Source organism: Cloeon dipterum, chromosome 3 (assembly GCF_949628265.1).
Source record: "Cloeon dipterum chromosome 3, ieCloDipt1.1, whole genome shotgun sequence".
Taxonomy (NCBI): Eukaryota; Metazoa; Arthropoda; class Insecta; order Ephemeroptera; family Baetidae; genus Cloeon; species Cloeon dipterum.
In genome coordinates this window covers 19,353,493-19,362,392 of record NC_088788.1, presented here as the reverse complement: position 1 = coordinate 19,362,392, position 8,900 = coordinate 19,353,493, and the positions used below count along the sequence as shown (strand labels likewise).

Here is an 8,900-nt window from a genome sequence, read left to right as displayed (position 1 = left end):
GCTGCTCAGCTCTAAATAGAAATTTAGCAATTTGGGATTTCAAGAAGCTGTCAAGAACACTATTTGTGCAAGAAAAATTATTGTCATCAAGCGTAGCATTGAAGGACACTGTCAGGGTAACGCGGTGGCTCCGCGGGAGAGGCGAGTGCATCTGGGGCCGCCTCGGACGCCGGGGCCCTAGGTACAGGTCTCCCCCGTGCACTTACCTCGTTCGGCTATTGGACTCAAAAAATATAGTTTCTATCTTGCTCTTTGGTATGATTCATTTTGGGCAAGGGGGGTACGAGCAGGGAAACAGAGTGAGTTTACCTTACTTTTGGGTGCCGCCGGTGTGCTACACATGTCGGCTGCTCAGGGCTGCGAGAGGGCGATGTGTGGCGCCTCCTCGCCACTACTTTCCTAATAACTAGTTTTGCATTTAACCTGTTATCGCCAGGTGGCAGTATTAAGGTGTGCGACTAGCAGTGCACCCTTACTGCACCTTCTCCCCCACTGCACTATCAGACTCGCACCAAAGCAGTCGCAGCAAATGAACTCTCTCCGGCTAGGATGAAATTTGGTGCGAGAAAATTCCATAAAAACTATGTCTTATTAGACCCGCACTAGGGGGTAAGTGTCATAATTGTTAATATTCGAATGTTATGTTTTTTTTGTTATAATCATTTTATTGTATTTGTGATTTTTTTATTTTTTATGTGATTTCACAGTCTTAACTTTACTACATCTAACCATGAGAATCGAATAAAAGACGAATAATTGCACTACCAAAAGACGCGTTTCTGTCACGGCTCCACGTACCCGCAGACGAGAAGGTTCAACTGCTTGCGCCGCTCCTTCAAATATGTTCTTTTGCTCAGTCTCTCCTCGACTGCTAGCTCTCTAACAAAAGTCTCTATCCCCTCATGCACCCTGACTACCACAAATCATTCATTTATATTGATCGAGAGCTTACATCAAGGTAAACCAACCCTAACCGACATTTTTATCAATATGGTATGTCAAATTATTGAAATAACTCTATTATTATTATTTTTTTTTTGAACAGTAGTTAATAACTCATAAAATTTTTAATTGAACATCTATTTTAAAAATCGTTAGAAAAAAGTGAACAAAATATAGTTCTATAATTGATTTATGATTGTGAGCTCAAAAACTGTAAATAATAAGAAATATTATACAATCTGGACAGGACCTTCGTAAGACTTCCTACTCCACACAATAAAGTGATTAATGTGAATATTTGATTAAATATTTGCTAGCGAAACTGGAAAATTGCAGATATAATATCTTCAGCAATTTGCATATGGCGTGGAACAATTTTCATTATCTCGTGTGTGAATCGGCCATAAAACAGCGTAGTTTCAGCTGCAATGCGTGCGCACTATCTTAATTCTGAGTTACTGGTACTCGGCCAAAAAGCGAGAGCGTAAATTTGGAGAGCAAGGGCCAAGCTCGGCGCGGCAATTATTATTACCCTCTGGCTACTTGATAAGCTCTCTCTCCCTGCGTTGGCTTGTCCTTTGCCGCGACCGCCCTCTTTCTTAAATTATTTTTCGCCGCCGTTTTTAATTGGCGCACGAGAGGGCAGGGAACGAGAGATGCGCGCACTCGTTAATTAATTAATACTCTCGGCATTCCTTGATTCAGGGACACGCATAAAGCGCGTGAGTTAAGTCGTTTGACGCGCCGACGAAGGGGATTAATTAAAAATGCGCTTCTGCGAGACAGAGCAATTAATGCAGCAGAGCCAGAGGTCATTTCATAATCTAATTAGTCACCGTGCGAAATTGGATTTTCACCGGTGCGCAGAGCACAGGGAATTTCCCACTTTGAAGCAGTGCGTCCGGTGACACTTCAAGTGGAATATTGCACCGTCAGTGGACTTGAAACCTATCTAGCCTTTGCTTTTTGTCATTTCTATACGCTTTAGAGCAACTTGCAACACTAAAATGTTCTAAATCAAGCATTAGTGAGAAAAATTAATAAATTTTAGTAAGAATTTGTAAGAAGTGCCTTGCATTCATAGTTAATTTGGTTATATTTTCTTAAGGTTCCACTTATACATCGACCACTGACATGAAAATTCTATTTTATATAAAAATAATTTCTAATAAATGAAAAACAGTTAAACTATTAGAGAGAATCAAACAGAAAATATTAAAAAAAGAACTTTAATTGCCTATATAAAAACTGCCTCATGAATAGGACGGACTGGATGATGTCGAAACTATAATTGAGGAATAAAAACGACAGTTTTGCAACGACGATGAAGCCTGGTTTAATTTATTTCTAATATGCCTAAATACATAAAAGTTTAGAAAAATGAGTAGCTATAGGTTCATTTAATTGATGTGCATAGATTATTGCCCATTTGAAAGAGCGTATAGGAGGAAATTTGCATTTTTTTTCACAGCCCGCAGCACTTTGCAATCAAAGGAAAGCAGCCTTAATTAGGGTTGACAGCGGCAGGAGAGCTGAGAGTGTCGCGCTGCGTCTGTTCCAATGCAGATGAGCGTTATTAATGAATCGCAGCTAAATAAACAAACTTTCAAGTCGCGGCGGCCTGAGGAGAAACAATAGCATCTGCGTGTAATGTCGGTGTGTGTGTGTGTGTGTGTGTGTGTGTGTGTGCGTGTGTGTGTGTGTGTGATGCGAACACAAATGAAGCGCGTTTCGCGAAGCGAGCAGGCTAATTGACTATTTAGAGAATGGCTGCATGCTGATTCACTGTGCAAATAAATCAAAGCCGCCCTGCCCGGCTCAGGCCGCGTTGACGATTTTTAAGCCGCAATCATTAATAAGGATTACGCACGTTGCAAAGTTTAATAAAAATACGAAAGCCACTTTCTGCTTTTATTGCACAGTGAGTTGCAAAAACTCGAGTGAATTGTTAATTTGGCTGAAAAGAGATCGATCAGATTCAAGTCATAAAAAAGATTAACTGGATTCATTATTATTTTTGGATCTATAAAATAAACGATGAAAATTGCACTGATTTGGATCACGTTCACCAAAACCAAACCCCATTTTATACTTTTCAATTATTAAAATTGACCAAACAATTAACGTTTATCTAGCTTCAATTAAAAATTATCTTCTGTAAATGGACAGATATAGTTTTATTGAGACACAGAAACTGCTTTCGTGCCACTTTATTTTGAATCGCAAAATATTTAGTGGTGATTTTTGTGGTTGTTTTTCCTCAATCTCCCGTCATATTTCATTTTTACATGTAGGATCACAAGGCGAATAATGACAACGGACGAGGCCATCACTTTCGGCCCCTACTTTTTGTCGCTGCGGGAAACGGAGTGACTTTCTAACAAATCGCCTCTTTTTCCTATGCACAAATAGAAGAGAGAGAGAAAGAGAGACGCGAGTGTGTGCAGGAGGGCAAAAATGCAAGGCTCATTAGCCGCACGCGCTTCCATCAATCAGAGAGTGACCAACGAACGACCAGGCGCGCAAATCGCGTGTGAATAAAATATGAAAAAGCGACCAAATTATGTGAAAACATCAGGGCAGGAAATTGGAATAAAAAACGTACAAATTGAAAGTATAAAAAATCAAAATAATATCTGGGATTTCAATATGGGTGCCGATGCATTTATTCCCACCTTATTTAAAAAATATCTAAAATTTCAAATACAAAAAATTGTTGAAAACAAAGAGATTTATAGAATATAGCAGCGAGAATACTTTTGTCGTAGTAGTCCTGCATTGCAGGTGTTATTAATACAATATATAAATCTTATTTTGTGCTTTCATCAACCAACTCCACAATATAGATGGATTGAAATTTACTGAGAATATGCCATATAGAACATTTTTGAAGCTTTAAACAAGAATTAAAATGAGAGATTAAATTTAAGAGAGAAAACTAAATATAATTGAAAACACCACGCGCTTTTTCCACTTAAAAAACTTATTTTTGTTTTGCGTATAATGAACTTAATTTAATTCGATTTTTTAAATTTGCTTCAATACTTAAATGTTTAGTAATTTTTAAGAATCAAGCGATGAGAACTCTGAAGTAAAATAAAAATTGAAAATATATATTATAGGAAATTTCACAGTGCAAATAGCTAAATTTCCGACTAAACAGCACCTTTTGACTTTCTGAGTGCTGTGGAGATAGGGGGTATTATACGCACCAGTCCAAGGAGGACAAAAAAGGATTGCACGCAACGCCCTCTTTGGCAGAGAGAAGGAGGCGTCGGCTTTCGTCTCACGTCAACTGAAGAGTCACGCTGTGTGGCGAAAGGCGAAACATTCGGTCAGACTTCAGTGTTTCTCTAGTTTTTGCAGACTCAACTGAGGCGTGATTCGAAATTTCACCAAAATGCCTGGTTTCAAAGGTAATTCTAGGCGATAGCCGCTCTTCAACAGCTCGTCTGAAGCTTTGGATCTCATTCGGAAACACATAAACAATCGGAAATTTTTACCTAAGACTCCGTGTTTTTGTTAATCACTGTGTTTTCTTCACTCATCATAGATGCACTTTATTCTTGCAGTTAAAGTTAAATGGGGCAAAAACGTCTACAATGACATCGAACTAAATACCGACGAACATCCACTCGTTTTCAAAGCGCAGATCTTCACCCTGACGGGCGTTCAACCTGACCGGCAAAAGGTTATGCTGAAGGGAGCTCAACTCAAGGATGACGGCTGGGGTGATTTGCCAGTCAAAAATGTGAGTAGTTAAAGGGTTGATATAAATTTTTACGAACACATTGAATTGCCTTAATCGTACAGTTTTAATTAAAACGCAATGCATAATTTGTACAGGGTGCGACATTTTTGATGCTGGGCACAGCAGACGAGCTTGCTTTGGAGCCAGAAAAGAAGACTGTATTCATGGAAGACTTATCGGAGGCTGAACTCAACACGAAAGTAAGTTACAAAGAGCCATTTTGGTATTGGGTAATGGGTAATCCTATGTTTTACAAAAGTCACCGATTTCGCAATAATCACGATTTTATTTCATTCCTCAGTTGGACCTGCCAGCCGGTCTCGTGAATTTGGGCAACACATGTTACATGAACGCCACTGTGCAGTGCCTGAAAATGGTGCCGGAGCTGAAGAAGTCTCTGGTCGAGCTGCGGCCGCAGGGGTCGTCCGGCCTCGTTGACAGCCTCAGCGAGGTGTTCCGCTCAATGCAGACTGGTTCTTGTGTTCCACCTTTGCTGCTTCTTGGAGCTCTGCACCGTGCCGTGCCCAGATTCGCAGAGAAGGGGCCCAACGGCGGGCTCTGCCAGCAGGTGAGAAATTGCGAGTTGTGTCTGGAACTCGGGATATATTATTTCGATTACTCCAGGATGCCAGCGAATGCTGGACAGAGATGGTCCGGCTCATGCAGAGTGGACTTCCGGCTCAGAACTCCAATAAGCATAAGTATGCTATTTATTTATTTATTTAAATTTACGGCATGTTTTATTAATAAAATATTGAAACGTAAAATACAAGCAGACCATAGTATGGGATGAATTAAAAAAGGCCCATAAGATCATGAAATACTTTGAAAGAATGCAATAAATTTGAAATATATTAATTTTCATTAGTCACAGTTGTTGGTACATTTTCCCATGAAAATAATTTTTCATTGTTTGATGAAATTTTTCCAGTTCTTTAGTTGAACAGTACATGGGAGGCAGGATGAGCGTTACTCTGCAGTGCACTGAATCCGACACCGAGCCTCCACTGGTGTCTGAAGAAAACTTCCTGCATTTGAGTTGTTTTATCGGACAAGAAACGGGACACATGAATTCTGGACTGAAAGCTGTGAGATTTTCAAATGAAATTTTCAACCTAGGTTTAAAATTTGTCTCATTTTCCCACAGAAAATCAAGGAGCAGATTTCAAAGATGTCCTCAAGCCTGAGTCGGGACGCAGTGTACACAAAGACAAGTCTGATTGATCGGCTGCCGGCCTACCTGACAGTCCAGTTTGTTCGCTTCTACTACAAGGAGAGAGAGGCGGTGAATGCCAAAATCCTCAAAGACGTCAAATTCCCGCTGCAGTTCGACGCCTGGGAGCTTTGCACACCAAGACTGCAGGCCCTGATCGAACCTACCAGGGCCAAATTCAAGGAGATCGAGGATCAGAAGACCCAAGATGCTCTTGAGGGCAAGGATAAACCCAAACCAAGCAAGGGTGTCGAGCCCATGGAGGTGAGTGTCCACAGATCTAAATCTTGAGGGAAAATGTTGCATTGGAAGATATTGATAAAGTTTTTGTTTTTAACTGTAAATTTCATTTATTTTAATAAATCATAGTTTACAAGAGAGGTTTTTTTAAGCTCTGTTATATGTATCACTTTTTCTTAGAGAACAATATTTAGGCAAGCAATATTTAAGATCAATGATATTTCATTTTTTTTGTCGTTATCAGAATTTTTATCCAATTTTTGGTATTACTAAAAGTTAAGTTATATTAAAATTAAAAAAATAATAATTTTAAATGTGTATTTACTCTATCCTATCAATTGGTGGTTGAGCTATCATTGTTATGTCATTTCCATTTAAATCATCATTAGACATTAATAAGAACAATAATTATCGCCCTGCTCTAAATGTAGATATTTTTTCTGTGAAGAACTGTACCACTCAGAATGGTGTCAATTAGAATCAAATATTTTACCTAGTTAAAAATAGATTCAACCATTTTTATTAACCAAGCATTAAACATTCCGCCTCAGGTTGACAAGGATTTGGAGGCACAGCCGTACTCCTTTACCGACGACCCAGGCAGCAACAATTCTGGCTACTACGAGCTGCAGGCAGTTCTCACACACAGGGGCAGGTCATCATCAAGTGGACATTACGTGGCCTGGGTGAAGGGCGACTCACCAGACACGTGGTACAAATGTGATGACGACGTCGTCTCGCCCGTCACCGACAAAGAAATTCTTAAGCTCTCTGGCGGAGGTTAGTTGAATTATTCCTAAAGAACTGATTTTTTATTAGTGTCCAAATTTAAAATATGGAGATTACTGTGTGATTAATATATACAACTCAAATTCGCTGAAGGGAAACAAACTTTGAGTAATTATCTTTTGTTTCAGGTGACTGGCATGTTGCCTACATGCTGCTTTATGGGCCCAAGGTTCTCAAGGTGCCCAAGAAACCAGCTGAAGAGCCTATGAGTGAGAATTAGCTTTTGGTTCGCGTCCAACCAAAGATGTTCTACTTCTAACATTTCGTCTTTTCGCCCGCCTAGACATTTCTTTGCAGAGTGCATCAGCAGATATTATTTTGTATTTAAGCACAGTTCGCCTCAAATCAAAAGGATCTGTGATCCCCAGAAAAAAATTTGTTACTTCCGGTTACTTCAAGGCCAGTCAGTGCCAGATTCAGAAAATCTGCGGTCGCACTTACAGATGCATTGACAAGTTAGGCTTTAAAGTTGCTTAGACATTGACGCAGATGTTTTTATTGTGTAATTCACAGTTTTTTGCATTCTTTAAAATTGTCATCGGCTGATCTTGTAAATAAAAATCCCTTTTGAAATACGCCAATGTTTTCATTCTAAAAGCACCTAAAATTGGAGGATCAAGTGACTTCATACATATTAATGGCTCTGCTGCGATGACGAGTCACTACTTGCTGATCCCATCAATGATTTATTTCAACTCTGATAGCACAAACACGGCTTGTAAACATTATTTGAATTGATTGGCGCGTTAAAAGCGTGTACGGGGATTATTTTGCTTGTGGGTTGATCGTCAGCACATGTCCATTCATTTCACTTAGGCTGTTTTCCAGCGCAATATTAATAAAACTGCCTCTCCGCCGTGCATGGCAGGCAGAAACAAGTCAACAAAGTAGGTCAATTGAATGCAAAATAACAACGATTAAGTCCCAATCAATGCCAATGGGTACTTGATTTTGCATTGAAAAAGGTAATCAATACCAAATACATCGCCGCAGACTTGGGCTCTTGCCTCTTGCTTTTTCTCCTGCGTTCACCGCTATACCCATACAAAAGCCACAGGAGGATTCTAAAACAAATAAATGCACGTATATGGACGGACTCGGAGCACTGAACGCAAAAACCTGTTGGAGCAATTACGCGGCGCACAATAGCATTTATTTGAATCACTGCCCGTCAAAATGCGGACTTGGCTATATATTGTATTCAAACGAGGTCGTTCAATTTTTGCCATTTTTATTTTTGGCCTGAATGTGGAATAACGCTATTTTGGTGTTTTGGCCCCTCTGTGTTGACCTTTGTTTAAAATCCCCGTTGCTCGTTAAACACGGTTCATTGAAGTCTACTTTTTTTAAAATTACCAGACAAGGTGGGGAGCGCACCATTTTATTTGAAAATTATGGATTTTTCGCTAATATTCGATTGTGTTTATTTTGAGATGACAATTTGCCAAAACAATCATTCCTAATATTTATGGTTCTATAGATCTACGCTTCCGTAATTTTGAGTCGAAATTTTAACAAATTTCAAAATTGTCAAATGACCGCGTTTAGTAGAGTTTTAATTTTTCTAAGATAGTTTTCTAAATCAATCGCTATTCATCTTGCTAAATACGAGTAAATTTATGAAACAGCTTTTGATTGAGGATGGTAAAAATAATTTCCAATTTTAAATAAAAGTTATAAATTTTATCAGCTTTCCGACTTTGCTGTGAAATTTCCTCTAGCACTCATATCGACTGAATTATAAAGCAATACTCTTGGGTAGTTCGTAGATTTTGACTTTATATATTTATATTTCTTGAAAAGTCTCCAAAATTCGAAATTTGAACGTTCATATATAGCTCGAAAACCGTGAATAACTGAAAAATTTCCCCTTTGCAAAATTTTCATCCAAGTTCGATATTTGTAAGACGTAAAACCATGTTATTTATTATTAGGTGCGCTTTACTTGTTAGTTAATTAATTGAA

General features: G+C 38.9%; 1 protein-coding gene across 1 annotated transcript; it reads left to right on the top strand.

Annotated features, from left to right (window-relative positions):
• The first annotated feature begins 4,198 nt into the window (after window positions 1-4,198).
• On the top strand, window positions 4,199-7,510 carry Usp14 (ubiquitin specific protease 14). Its single transcript, XM_065484665.1, has 9 exons — window positions 4,199-4,358; window positions 4,515-4,693; window positions 4,789-4,893; window positions 4,995-5,261; window positions 5,318-5,394; window positions 5,625-5,781; window positions 5,841-6,170; window positions 6,698-6,926; window positions 7,064-7,510. Exons 1-9 carry the CDS (start codon window positions 4,343-4,345, stop codon window positions 7,153-7,155), a joined length of 1,452 nt encoding a protein of 483 aa, XP_065340737.1. The 5' UTR covers window positions 4,199-4,342; the 3' UTR covers window positions 7,156-7,510.
• The last annotated feature ends 1,390 nt before the right edge of the window (window positions 7,511-8,900 follow it).

Excerpts from the sequence above, each read along its gene's own strand:
- Usp14 (XM_065484665.1), top strand. Across the intron at positions 5,262-5,317 it reads ACGGCGGGCTCTGCCAGCAG|GATGCCAGCGAATGCTGGAC; the intron begins GTGAGAAATTGC and ends CGATTACTCCAG. Across the intron at positions 5,782-5,840 it reads TGAATTCTGGACTGAAAGCT|AAAATCAAGGAGCAGATTTC; the intron begins GTGAGATTTTCA and ends ATTTTCCCACAG.